General features: G+C 45.6%; 1 protein-coding gene across 27 annotated transcripts in view; it reads right to left on the reverse strand.

Moving 5' to 3' along the window:
* Cadps (calcium dependent secretion activator) overlaps positions 1–14,028 on the reverse strand; it is a 436,391-nt gene that overhangs the window by 169,395 nt on the left and 252,968 nt on the right. For all 27 annotated transcript variants that reach the window (XM_050161168.1, XM_050161171.1, XM_050161161.1 and 24 more), the window contains one exon: positions 11,479–11,618. In XM_050161168.1, the coding sequence (XP_050017125.1) occupies positions 11,479–11,618 (140 nt within the window). The remainder of the gene's footprint in view (positions 1–11,478; positions 11,619–14,028) is intronic.

The raw sequence follows: 14,028 nt of genomic DNA on the forward strand, positions 1-14,028 counted from the left end.
AATGGTCAGATCTTGTCATCATTCACACAGGCAAACCACTCCCCTTATTTCCTTTTGCTTTCCTGGAAATGCAGCGTTATTATGGGAAGTTCCCAGTTAATATGGGATGTTCCCCTGCTCCCAGACCTTTTCTAAACATTTCTGTTGATGGAAATTAATCTGTATATCTAAATAACGAAATAAAAAGGATAGGTGGTAGTATAGATTCAGATGTCAGAGAAGTCTGGAGGTGCCAAGAGCAAGGCGATGCTCCATCGCACGGACCACTCAATAGCCACGTAATTGGCTGCCTGCTACATGGACCTTGATCAAGAAGCAGAGGCTGGAAGATTCAGACTCAAGGGAGGGGACGTTGGGTGACGTCCAAACGTGTTAACTTCCATCTTGCAAAGATGAACCGGATGACTTCTAAATCTATGCTTCTGCTGGAAACAGACAGGACCTTTGCTTTGGAGCAGAAGGAAAGCAACTCAGGCACAGGTTTTACTGCTGACAAATTTTATGGGTTCTGTTCCAGGCCTTCTGACCAGAATCCCAGCGGTAACTCTAGACCCACTCCGTTTCCATCTCTAGTCAGCAGGTACCACTGGGTTCTTACCTCCATGAATGCCCCCTCCCTCCCTCATTCTCTGTACATCCCCCTCATCTTCATCTTTCCCTGCTGACATCTCTCTGCTTATGGACGCCTGCAGAGAAACCTAAGGGGCCTCAGGCATGTGGGAAATTCCCATTCAGTTCTTGAGAAGAGCACAGACCTTACTACATAGCAAAATCCTGCTGTTCCTTTCCTTACTGACGGAAATGCTGTCTGTGCCCCCCAACACACCTAGATCACATGAGGGGAAGCCCCAAACTCTGGCCTCTCACTTTCACGGCTCATCCCAGCCTAATCTAGTTTTTGCAATTGTCTGACATCATGAATGAAATCATTTTGAAAGGAAACTTTGTAACACAGGCTTGCTATACTCATTATACAAAACATACTAAAACACAATAATTTTTGTGTGGAACGCTGAAATGCTCTTATATGTTATATATATTATTAATTTTACGAATGTACTTAGTCCAGGGGGCAAAGACCATCTTGGACCATGATGGAATCCCTATCTGCTCTCCCTACTCTTGGCCTCTGATCCAAACATTACGCAGGAGTCACAGGGTTTTCTAAAAGGTCAAATCAGGTCATAAGTTTCTCATTCTAAATAGGATAGAAGGACCTTAGTCAGGGCTTTAGGCAAGGGTCCTATTTAAGATGCTCACACCAGCTGCAGGTGGAGAAGGTGTTATGCACAGCAAGGGAGCAGAACAGAAGATGAAGACGAGAAGGTGGAGGAACACAGATGAGGCAGAGTGCCAGCTGGATGGCTGGCATCTTGGCATGCCTGCACTATGGCTGGTGTCAGCTCAGTCCCCGGTGTTGCTGTAGATGGCTTAGTTGACCCCCTTGGCACTTTTGCCACATCCTGAAATCATGGATCAATATATCCATGGCATTTGTGGACATAAAAGGGAGGTTCAGCCAGGGCTCAGGAGAGAGAGGGTGGTAGGCAGACACTGGCATTTAGTCTTCTGGTTCTTTTTCTGTCAGTCATTCAGAGAGGTGGGGCAACTGGTTTCAAGTTTGCTGCTGTGCTGCTGGGAGGATTCTGTGGGATAAGACTGGTGAAGTATAAACATGAGTCCCAACGCTGGCTAAGGATGGAGCTCAGCTGTTGAGGGCTTGCCTAGCATGTGCAAGGTCCTAGATTTCATCCCCGGTACCATGATAGATAGATAGATAGATAGATAGATAGATAGATAGATAGATAGATAGATAGATAGATAGATAGATGATAGATAGATAGATAGATATAGATAGATGATAGACTGACAGACAGATGTTGTGAGTTGACTGTGAATTATGTTCCACAAAAAGACTTATATTTTAATGCTAGGTTCGCAGTTGGCGGTTTGGCCAGGCAGTGGAATATTCAGGAGATGAAGTCTCTCTGGAGGAAATGGATCACGGGGCACAGGCCTCGATGCATTACAGACTGGCCCCATATCTTGCTCATTCTCGGCTTCCTGAGTGCAGATGAGAGGGGACCAGGGAGCCTCCCTACCTGCTGCTGTGCTTCCCCTGCCATGGTAGCCGGTATCTCTTTGGTAAGCCAAAGTACACCTTTCTCTCTTAAGGCGCTTTTCTTAGGTTATTTTTATCACAGCTTTGGAAAAGAAATTAGGAAACAAATCAATAAAAATAGATAGAGAGCAAATGTTATCTTGTTGTAAAGCACCCCTGTGCCCCAAGAATCATAGTCACTGCTCCTGAACTTGGAGCATCTTTGGACTGATGTACACAAGCTACAAAATGGTCAAAGAGTGAGGCTTGGCCTGTCACTCTCCTCTTTTTCAGAACAGTGTCTGGCAGTTTTGAACCTTCCTCATCATGTCTTAACTGTGCCTGTACACCCTTCCAGCGATGCACCCAGCTACCACATAGAATAATCAAGTTGTGGTTTTCGTAGAGAACTTAAGGAGTCCATTGGAATCTGCATCAGGAGGTTTCCCCACCAAGAGCAAATAAATGTAAATGTTTTTACTATGGAGAAATGCTCCATGTTGGAGGGGGATAGGTAAGTTCACCCCAGTTGCAATTACACTGTGTAGGACTGGGGAGATGGCTCAGTCAGTTAGGTCCCTGCCACGAAAGCATAAGGACTGGAGTTTGTTTACCCCAGAACCACAAACAAAAGCACGGTTCCAGGGCATGTGCTTGTAATCCTAGCTCTGGGGAGGCAGAGACAGGCAGATCCTCATGGCCTGTTGCCCAGCCAGCCTAACATAGTGGGTAAGCTCCAGGCTAATCAATGACAGACCTTGTCTTAAGAATAAAGCAAGGCAGACAGCTCCAGAGGAACGACACCCGAGTTGACTGTTGGCCTCTGCACACATGCACACTAGCATCCTCTTTCATATACACAAATTACACAGTGTATATACACACACTGGAGAATTGCTTGGAATCCCACAACTGTGTAGAGATTTTTGATTTTGCATACTAGCTAAATACATTTACATTTGAAAATGAAAAACAAATCCCATGAATTGTGTTTCTAACTGGAGAGGGGTTTCTGTTTAAAGGCGTCTGAGTGAAAAGCTGGTGGGGTCAGAGGGAACTCACGATTCTCCTTTGGAAAGGACCAGTTGGTTTGCGCGAGGATGGGGCTCTCCCTCCGAGGCTTGCCTCGGAATGGATTGCTAATGCGGCACATGCCAGAAGGTGTCAAAACTGAGAAGCACCAAGGGCTGTGAGGTACCCTGTCTGTCTGGTGAGCCCATGTTGTTCTTCCCCTGAACAGAATGCGCAGTACCTGAGGCAGATGGGCACTGCAAAACTTTAGGCACACAGGTGGTTTCCCACTTCCAGGCACACTGATCCAATGTGGCAGCATTCGCATTCTGAGGCTTTCTTCTGGGTGTGCAAAAGCTTGGGCTGACCATCAGCTAAGCCAGCAGCCCAGGGTGTAGTGAGAAGCCCGGCACAATGCTTAACGAACAGAGCTCCATTCCTAGCGCATATTAAAATTACAATGCCATAGAGCAAAGGCTGAATACACACACGCCAGTTACAGGCTTTTCTTACATCTCGAGCTGAAGGGGACACCTCAGAGGGGATTCTGGTGCTGTCGCTGGCTCTCCTTGAGTTAGTTTCCTGAGTTACATGGAGATACCATGCTTACGAGACTGCAGAGACATGCATGCCACGCATACACGGGTGCTCCTGTTCTACTGCCAGCAAGAGCAACAAGGAATAGGCTCGACCTGAGTTTACAGTTAGCTTTTGAGAACTGCGCGGTGAAATAAATAGTAAGGTATCACATCTGGTTTTGGAGCTCTGGTTATATTTTGTATCATGGTTTCCTTGTACTATTTTATGAAACCTACATGAGCGGGTCACTGACATCCCTGTCATTTTCTGAGGGCATCTGAGTTAGAGGTGAGGTCTGAGTGAGCTACAAAGGATGAACAAAGCCCAGACAGAAGAGGGTGGAGAATCTGAGCTGCACTCACTGCAGAAATCCCCCATCATAGGAGAGTTAGTGATGATCCCCTGCCTCAGCGTCCCTCTGTCCTGGGACTATGTGGGAGGGCAGCAGTGTAGAAATGTCTGTAACATGCGTGCACACGCATGTGTGTGTGTGTGTGTCTGTGTGTGTGCATGCGTGTAGCCTTTGCTCTTGCAGCACCATAATTTTCATAGGTGCTAGGAACTTGGCTCTGTCTCTTAAGTATCATTCACACGTATCACCAAACTCACGCGGGGCAGGTGATCCTGGCTATCTAATAGTGAAAATGTTTTATTGTGTATCCCCCCTCCAGGTTGCCTGGACACCAAGTGCAGAGCAATGGCATTCTCCAGGATCCTCTGCCCCTGGGTTCTTATACGGGAAGGATGGTGCTGGGTGGTCTAGATGGGGAATGGCCAGAGGAGGGGCTGTTGTCCTCATGCTCCTCAGGAGTGTGTGCCCTCAGTGCCTGATGCATCAAAAGAGGCTATAGAGCAGGCATTTTATGATCTTTAAAAGTCATTTAAACTTATTTTTAATTGACTAATAAAATAATATTTATGATACACACATGCACATAGGAATGCAGTGACTAAATAGAACTAATTAGCTTATTACTTTGCAGACTCTTGGCTTTTTTTTTAATGATGTGAATACTTAAAGTCCAGTCTCTCAGGGATTTTTCAGGAGTAGTGACAATGTGGTTTTTAGCCATGATCAGTATCTTGCACAGCAAATCTTTGGAACTTACTTCCTTTTATTAGAGGATAATTTCTTCTTAGAAGAGAGAAACAGAGCACAGCAAACCCCAGCACTCTTACTGGGACACCATCCCTGCAAACTAAAGAACAGGAGGCCTGGAAGGCTACGGCTGAAAAAGCCCATATGAAGTGTTCTAGTAGGAAGAAACATGGGGGTAAGGAAAGGTCTAAAGAAAGTGAATCTTTGTGAGTCAGGACCAGCCTGGTCTATGAAGTGGATTCCAGCTTAGACAGGGATGCATAATGAGGCCCTGATTAAAAAACAAACAAAAAAATTAAAATACCTCCCCTCAAAAGAGTAGGCAGTAGGAATGGCCACTACCACCTCCTCTACTACCACCACTGCCCCTACCAACACCATCACCACCATCTCCCACCTCAACTACCATTGCCATCGCCACCACCACCACCACCACCACCACCATTATGTCACTACCATCACCGATCCTTTTGTGTAGCTATAGCTCATGCCACATTTCAAAACTGGCCATATATAAATTTCTACGTGCAGTAATTCCTTTAATCTTCACGGTAGTTCTATGAGGCCAGTTTTGTGGTTATCTGCATTTGGTGTGTGTGTGTGTGTGTGTGTGTGTGTGTGTGTGTGTGTGTGAAAAAAGTACAGAGAGGATAAGTCCCTTGTCTGTAGCTACTGCTCACTGACTGCAACTGTCCTTAGCCATTTCCCCTTATTAAGAGGAAATGCATACATAATAAAGAAGGTAGAACAGAACCCTAAACATATTCAGTTAATCCAAAAAAGAGACAGGAAAAACTGAGGAGGCAAGGACATAGGGACCAGATGTGACAATGAGATAAAAACCAGCAAGATGACATGGCTCAGACTTTGCTATGGAAGCCCCATGACCTGAGTACCACCCACAAGTGTCAGGGCAGAGGGAGATTTATCGAATCCCAGAAGCTGTCCACTGACCTTCACATGCATGCTGTGGCCCACATAGGTGTTGTCTCTGTTTCCCATCTCCCCGCCTCTCTCCCACACCTTCTCTCTCTTCTCTTCTTCGCCATCTCGTATATACACCGTAAGTGACAGGCAGCAGAATGATGATTTCAAACTTTGCCCTATCAGTTATCACATTAAGTATAAATGAGCTATTATCACAATTATAAGGGCAAGGACTCAGGCTAGAATTAAAAGCCTTACCTAACTCTGTACTGCCAACAAGAAAAGCAGATAATTTATGTTACTTACTTAATATTTTAGATATAGTTTCATTTTGTAGCCCAGGCTAGCCTAGAGATTTCTATTTTTCTGCCCCAGCTCTCTTGACTGCTAAGATTACAGTTTGTGCCATCATATCCAGCAAGAAAAAAAAAAGATCAAACTGAGTTCAAAATAGAGTCCTACAAAAGGATGCACCTTGCTAATAGCTACTTTCATTAAAATTCTGCAGGGCCCACATTACTGCCTTGGAAAGTAAATCTTAAGGCAAAAATACTGGCAGAGAGATGCAGAAGGTTGTTCTGTAGTGATAAGTGAAGCTAATTCACCAAGAGAATATAATTTTAGACTTCCTATCTCTACTCGGAGAGCTTTAACACACACTGAACAAAATGGAACAGAAATGCAAGGAGAACGTAGCCGAGGCTATAGCCTGATATTTTGATATGAGAAAATCACTGATAGGCAATCAGCAGTGAGAGCTGGGAATGTCCTTAGTTGGCACAGGGCTTATCTGGTGTGTTCAAAGCCTTAGGTCCCATTGTCTGCCCCCCACAGTGGATGCGGTAGTGTATCTGTAACTTAGCAACAGAGTAGAAGGATCAGGGAGGGACACAAGGTCATCTTTGGTTACGTAAAGAGTTCCAGACCTGCCTGAGCTACATAAGAATCTGTCTGTCTCCTCTCCTTCTCTCTCCTTCACAAACACAGAGACAAAGAGACACAGAGGGAGAAAGAGATATAGACAAAGGACAGCTAGACAGAAAAGATGTGACAGAGAGAGACACAGACAGACAGAATTACAAAGAGATAGAGACAGACAGATAAACAGAAAGGATATGCTCAGATATAGAAAGACAGTGCCACACACACACACACACACACACACACACACACAGAGAGAGACAGAGACAGAGACAGAGACAGACAGACGGACAGACAGACAGACACACACACAGATAGAGTTACAAAGAGGTAGAGACACAGAGGAGAATGCAGCTATGCCGTAGAATGATTGAACAGTACCAGACATCCTAACCTAATTGCCATGAACTGCAAATATAGGAGCCAAGCAGAGAGCATGGAGTCCTGAGAGCATTCTATCAGCCTGTCCTGGCACTGTGGTGAACAACTTGTACCAACAGTGGGTACTTTGGGGACCTGAGGGCAGCAAAGGGCTAGGATGAATTTGAAGAAGAGGAGGTATATGCTGTGACCCAGTCAAGACCATGGAAGGGGAAAGGACTTTAGCCCTCCTCACCTCCCAATAAAAAAGGGAGTCAGAGAAAATACGAGTTGTTGCTGGTGGCCACAGTGGCTCCTTGGATAAACCCTGACCTGGGCCATGCAGAGTTAGCCAAGGTTCGGGCCTTCAGCTAGGACTGAACTGAAAAAGAAACCTAACTCCAGTGTTTACTTGGACTCATAAGGGTTTTCACCATGGTGAGCCTCAGTTTGTCTATCTGTAAAGTCAGATTCCAAAGAATATATGAGGCTGTTATAAAATGTATGTCCTACGCTAGGTACTGTGACTGAAGAGGACAAGTGGCCTTATGGAAGGGAACTGACATTCTAAGAAGAAAGAGAGATGATAAATGAACAAGGAAATGTGTGTACTATATCATGCAGAAAGCCGATTTATTATGAAAGCAAGATGGAGAGGGGAAAGAAATTGAGATGGCCAATATAACACTCAAGAGAATAAAGGAAGGAATTCTCACAAGGCCTGGGGACATTTCCAAGGAGCTGAATAGACAGAAGGGGCCGTAAGGCAGAAGTAACAGCAAGCCCAGAGGCCCTGAGGTGACCCGTGCTTCTCTAATACCCAAGGAGGCCAATGAGGCTGGAGTAGTGCTCCAGGTCAGAAAGGTAGTACCTTATTGTTATGGTAACAGCCCAGGCCTTTGCTCTGAGTGAGATGGATGTTCAATGGATGCTATCTAGCACTTGAGCGACAGGACCAAGGTTAAGAAGGAAATCTCACAGTATGGAATAGATAGACTACAGGAGGTAAAGAATGAGTGAGAGGTTACAGGGAAGCAAGTGGAGGGGAGAAGCAGGGGAGACTTGGAGCCCAGGGGGAAGGAGAAGAGTGGGGGTGAGGATCTGGAGTCAGGATCTAGTCTGAAAACTGAGTACAAGGGATTTGAAGATAGACTTTGGAGTTTGTAGAAAGGAAGTGTGAGAAACGCCCAACATGACCTCAAGGCTGTAGGCCTGAGCACCTGGCTGAATGGAGGGGACGCAGGCTAAGATGGGATGATGGGCTTTCTGCTGCCTCCTGGGCTCGTTTGGAGATAAGATGGGGGGAAAGAGATGTGAAGGTACGTCTTCCTGTGCAGGGGAGATGAGAAGCCGGAAAGCCACTTGGAGTGCCTAATTCTCAAAGACTCCTGGAAGCTAATGCTCGAAGCCAAAAGGTACTGTTGATTTTAACTGGCCCTTAGGAAAGTCTGTAGATCTTCTGGATGGCCCTGGGGCTTATCTGAGAAACCGCGGCGCACCATCAAGGAGCATGCCCAAGACTTTGGACTTTGTTTGCAGGCTTGAGCAGTTAGAACGTAAGTCTCAGTTATGTCTCTTCAAGACTCTTTCCCCCATTACTCAAGCTGTGACTCTACTGTTTTTATCAGCCATCCCCACACTGTAGGGCTCAATCACCCTACAACCTACGTTCAAATGGAAAAACGTCCATAAATATTGTGCGTGCTACGTGCGTAGGTGTGCACACGCATGAGGTTTGTGGCCTCTGGAATCCAGATATCAACCTTGGGTGTTATTTCTTGGGTGTCGTCATCCTTTCTGCTTTTTGAGGCAAGTTCTCCTCACTGGCCTGCAGCTCACCAAGTAGGCTGCAAGCTCCAGAGGCCTGGCTGTCTCTACCTCTTCGGTGCCGAGAAGGTCAATGTGTGTCCCCACACCTAGCCTGTTTATGAGGATCTTGGCGATGAACTCAAGCAAGGCAAGTGCTTTATAAAACCAAGGCCACCGAGCTCCTTCCAGAAATGCTTTGTTCTTAATCATTCCTTATGTGATGAAAGTTGTGTTTGTCCTATTTTGGCTACACAGGGTCTGACTTGCTATCATGAACCCCTTATTTACTCCTTGAAGCTCTTCCAGACTCTCCTGGTGTATTTCTTGGCAGGAGGAATGTTTGAATGGCAGCCTAGTGATACATTCATTTGGGAACTTGGCAGACAGGAGCTAAATATCTCCTCCATTCATACTATGAAGGTAGCCTATAGTATGCTAGCACGCTCACCAATGAGTCCACAGAAAAGTCCCTGAGTCACATACTTCTTTTTCCACAGAGCAAATGAGGAGAAACTTGGATTTCTCCAATGCTGAGAATAATACTGTGCTGAGTGTCTGCTTGGGGGTGGCTAAGAGAGCTTTTGAAGAGGGATTCAAAGAAACCTGGCCTGTGGGATGGGGCACAAACTAAGTCCTCTAAAGACTTCTTAAAAGTCACTTGAGCATGGTGTTTCTGCACGCTTACTTTCTCGGTCGGCTCCCTTCCCCATTTCTCTCTCCCTCCCTCCTGCTTACACATCCTCTGGTTCCCGTAACAGATATTTACTGTTTATGAGTCATGGTCTACTAAAGATAGAGAATGATTCCTTAAATACTACAGGAACCTGTCAATCCTCAACTTTTATTTCTTGAAATTGAGACGATGGAGCTTGGAGAAAGAAGGGATATTGGAGGGAAACGTTGTTCATATTTCTGGAAAACATATACCAGGAGTGTGATAATGAGAAGGAAAGCTAACCTCAGGAACATGGCTCTGCGTATGTATGGAGTATGCATGTTTGTGTTGGCACGTGCATGTAGGTGTGTAGGTGTGTGTGTGTGTGTATGATAGCAAAGTCAGGCCCCACCTTATTTTCTGAGACAGCTTTTCGCCTTACCCTTAGAGCTCACCCAGTTGGTTAGGCTGCTGACTGACCTAGTAAGCTCCAGGGGTCCACCTGCCTCGGCTTGCCCAGGGTTGGGATTGCAGACAAGCATTGCTGTGTGGTGCTAGGGTCCAAACTTAGGAGCTCTCGCTGGCAAAGCAAGACCTTTATTGATAGGGCCATTTCCTCAACACTACAACATTGCAGTGTTTTTTTTTTGTTTGTTTGTTTGTTTGTTTTGTTGACAGGGTCTTAGCACACTGTCCAGATTGACTTCGAACTCGTGCTTGATAAGAAGCTTAGTGAAACGAAGAACACCTGGCTGGTCTGATTAGCGATGACTGAGAGTCAGGAGTAAGTGTGTAAGTAGCTGGCATCCTTCCTCACAGGTTTCTCAAGCTTCAATCCCACTTGGCTTTGGGAATAGCTGACTTCAACAATGTGCTGTGTGACCCTACCAGCCTAAGGCAGACATAGCATTTGGGGAGTGGTGTCCGGCCTGTGAACAGCCTTTGGTAGGCATCACAGGTAGGCATTGACCGCATGACGTAAACTCGGCTAGCATGCCAGAATGTCCACTTCCTGTCCTGTTATTTTGGACTTCTTGCAGGCTTCTTTTCCACTAGCCTGGGTTGCTGGCTATCACTAGGTAACAGGTTTCCTGCTTCCATAGATTTCCAGGCCAGGTTTGCGACCCTGAGTTCTCAAGGGGACTTAGTGGTGCTTTCCAGCCACTGGAAGGTTATGGAGGATGATTGCCAGTTGTCAAACGGTACCCACACAGTGTCTGACAGAGAGCCCAGTTTCTTCTGCTGTCTAGACTCTCCCCTCTTCACAGTTACACGGTCCTGCTCCTCTGCAAGGGATCACGGTTTACAAGACCATTTCGGGGGTCATGGCTGCACAGTAACCAGTCACCACCAACCCTTTGGTTTAAAAAAAAAGTCATTGCTTTGTTCTCTAAAGCAAAACATTCCTGATTCTTCTTGCTTTGCTTATAGTCACTCAACTGGCCATATCAGCAAGCCTTCACAGAATTAAGGGTGCAGATTTTCAATTTTGGGAGCTATGACTTTAGTCAACCTGACATCACTTTGGACCTGATTTAGTCACTTGATCATACCTCAAGAAGGTGGCTGTCCACCAAGGTTAGAGGGAGGGACTCCTGAAGGCCTCTGGCAGGAACATATAACCCATGAGACCCCCACAGGCACAACCCCATTATGCTTTGACCAGGTTTGAACTGTTCTGGGAGTCCTCTCAGAGGGAGAGGGGAGTTATTCTCCTGATGGTATCCATGAAAATGCAGTAAGTAGAGTTGGAGAATGTTATGGAGACAGCTAGTGGCACATTCGTTAATAGCAGTGTTAATAGCTGCTTGTGGCGCTTCCCAGCTCCTTCCTTCCCCACGGTTCTCTGCAGTCCCTTTGGGTTTTGTTTAACTCATTTCCTGCACTTCTGGGCATCCAAAACTGATCTTTATACGTTCCAGGTAAGTGATCTCTCACCGAGAGACACCCTTCTGTTCTACTTTTGTCTCTAGAAAGCAATGGACACACATCTCCAACTGGGAAGGAAACACTTACCCGGAGTGCTTCATGTTTTGAGGCTTATCCATTCGGACAGCAAGTTTGATTTTGAGGTCTTGATCGGGGCAGTTTTTGGAGACTGTCATTTTGTGCCATTCAGATTGTTTGGGGCTGTTAGGGGTGGGGTGGAGGATAACCTGTAAGGGAAAAAAAAGTATTTGTTTTTGTTGGAAAACAGAGGCAGCACACAGTTTTTTTCTTTTTTTTGTATTTGAGGTATTGATGCGAAGACATGACAATTAGCCCCTGTCCCACCCCTGAGATCCCTCTATTAACCATAATTAACCATAGTCATAGCTACCGATAAAATGTTCTGTTGCTCCCTTCTTTCTCTCCTTGGCTTGGTCTGTAGGAGCAAGGACGGTGACTTTGTGAGCCTGTTTTGTTTTTGCTAAGATTCAGAAGTAGCAGAGTAACCTGGGAGAAAGAACACTGCCCGTCTCCCATCAATTATGGCAGCCTCTCAAGAAGAAATAGACATTCATGGTAGATAGGTCTGGGACTTTTCCTTTTCTAACTTGCACCATCATAGGAAGAGAAACATTTCAAAGCCTGAGTGTGTATGTTGGGGAGAGACCCATACAGGGCCACACATAGGCCATAGTTGCTGGCTCCTGGGGGATCCCTCTTGTTGTGCTTTGGGGGGAAGGAGCTTAAAGGGGCTTCTGCTCCGAAAAATGCTGCTAGGCAGTATGTCAGATCCACTTTGCTTGGCTGTACCGCTCTAATCTTTGGTGTCTGGAGGGTCGGGGCAAAGCTAGGTGGCCATGAAGGGCTCCATCACACTCCATTGCTGGCAAGTAGTTTTGATCAATCAGCCTGATAACAACACACGAGCATTTTATATTTGTTGCTTTTATATTAATATACATTCAAAAACATAAGCCCTGGATGAAGAGAAACGACTGTAGTTGGTCCTCTGGATCTGACATTCCACAGGCAAGTATTTGGCCAACCAAAGATTTAAAACATTTGGGAAGAAAATAATTATCTGCACTGAGCACATACAGAATTTCCCCCTGGTCTTCATTTCCTAACCAGCACAGAAAAGAGTATTTGCATAGCATTTACATTTCTTTCATGACATATAGAATATAAATTATAGATGAGGAGTCTAAGGTGATTTAAAGAATACGAGAAGATGTGTAATACAGAGCCAATGTACTTAAGAGGCAGAGCAGTGCGATTTTGGATCTGCAGGATGTCGGGAGTGGCCCCCAAGGGCGCTGAGTGATGTGGCACCTTGTCAATTGTGGTGGTACCCAGTTATCTTTAGGGACAGGTATCGCACTGGTGAGTTGATGTGGGAATATGAACAGGCTGCCACAACCCACCCCTCCAGGAAGCTGAACTCCAGCGATCAGAGCTCCTCTTCCTGGTGTGGGTGCAGGGCTAGCCTGCGGAGACTGCCATATCCTGGGTGTATTTTTTTAGGCTGACCTCTGGCCTGAGCCTGTTTCTCTCTCCAACCTGCTTCCATTCTCCAGGAAAGGCAATCCCGCTTCACAAAGGGTCGATCTCTTGCTGTGGGCTTTCTTCCCAGGACTCAGGCACAATGAATAACGCATAGCTTTTGTGTCTGTGCTCTGTAAGTGTTGGACGTTAAGGAGTTCTACCTGAGTTGATTTCTGTTCACCCTGTGTGCAACATTAACGGTCAGATCCAGCAAGCCCCGCCATTGCATCTGCTGGATACATGTGCTAACCCTGCCATGCTAGTGACGGCATGGGGATGGCCACACCCACACGGCATATGCATGTACAAAGTGGCACGGAGGATGGGCACACTCACATCGCGTGTGCACGTATAAACTGTCAAGGAGACAATCTGGAAGTCTCTGTCAAAATTCAGATTTCGATCAGCAAAATAGTTCTTTTAGGAAATTTTATCATACAGGTCTGATATGATATACACAGGCAAAAAATATAGCTAAGGCAGCTCAGCAAAGCATTGTTTATACCTCCAGAGATGAATTATTCTAAATATTAATCACTAGATTAATTAAATCAAACCTGTATACACAATTGAAATATTACACAGCCGTGCAAAAGGAATCAGGTTCGCATGGGATACACTGGACTAATAGATCAACCAGTGTGTATATGTATATATGTATAATTTGTGCCTGTTTTATTAAAAGAGGCACATATAACCATATATAATCATATATACTGTAACCTCCCCGAGTCTTTTCTTCACTTAAGGAGGGCTCCTTTGGTTAAAAATGTGGGAAATACGTAAATCACTCCCACGGGCACTCTGGAGGCTGGAGTTGGGAGTGAGGGTGGTCATGGATAGTGGAGACCTCTCCCTACCCTCAAGAAATTATTTTTTTAAGAGTAAATTAGAAAAATTTGCTTATTTTAAAAAATTTTTATGCGTATGAGATGTAACACAGATGGAATAAACTCAAGATGGCTGAAGGGATGAAGCCAACCCCAGGACTCCGGCGGGAGGCTCTGCTCTGCTTGGTAAAACTAGCTCACCACATGCATCCGTGTGGCATAGAGAATGACTGCACTTGGGAAACATGGTGCTGCCTGTACC

The sequence above is a fragment of the Alexandromys fortis genome, unplaced genomic scaffold (genome assembly GCF_014885135.2).
Source record: "Alexandromys fortis isolate MF-2015 unplaced genomic scaffold, M_Fortis_MF-2015_v1.1 scaffold_123, whole genome shotgun sequence".
In the NCBI taxonomy this organism is placed as follows: domain Eukaryota; kingdom Metazoa; phylum Chordata; class Mammalia; order Rodentia; family Cricetidae; genus Alexandromys; species Alexandromys fortis.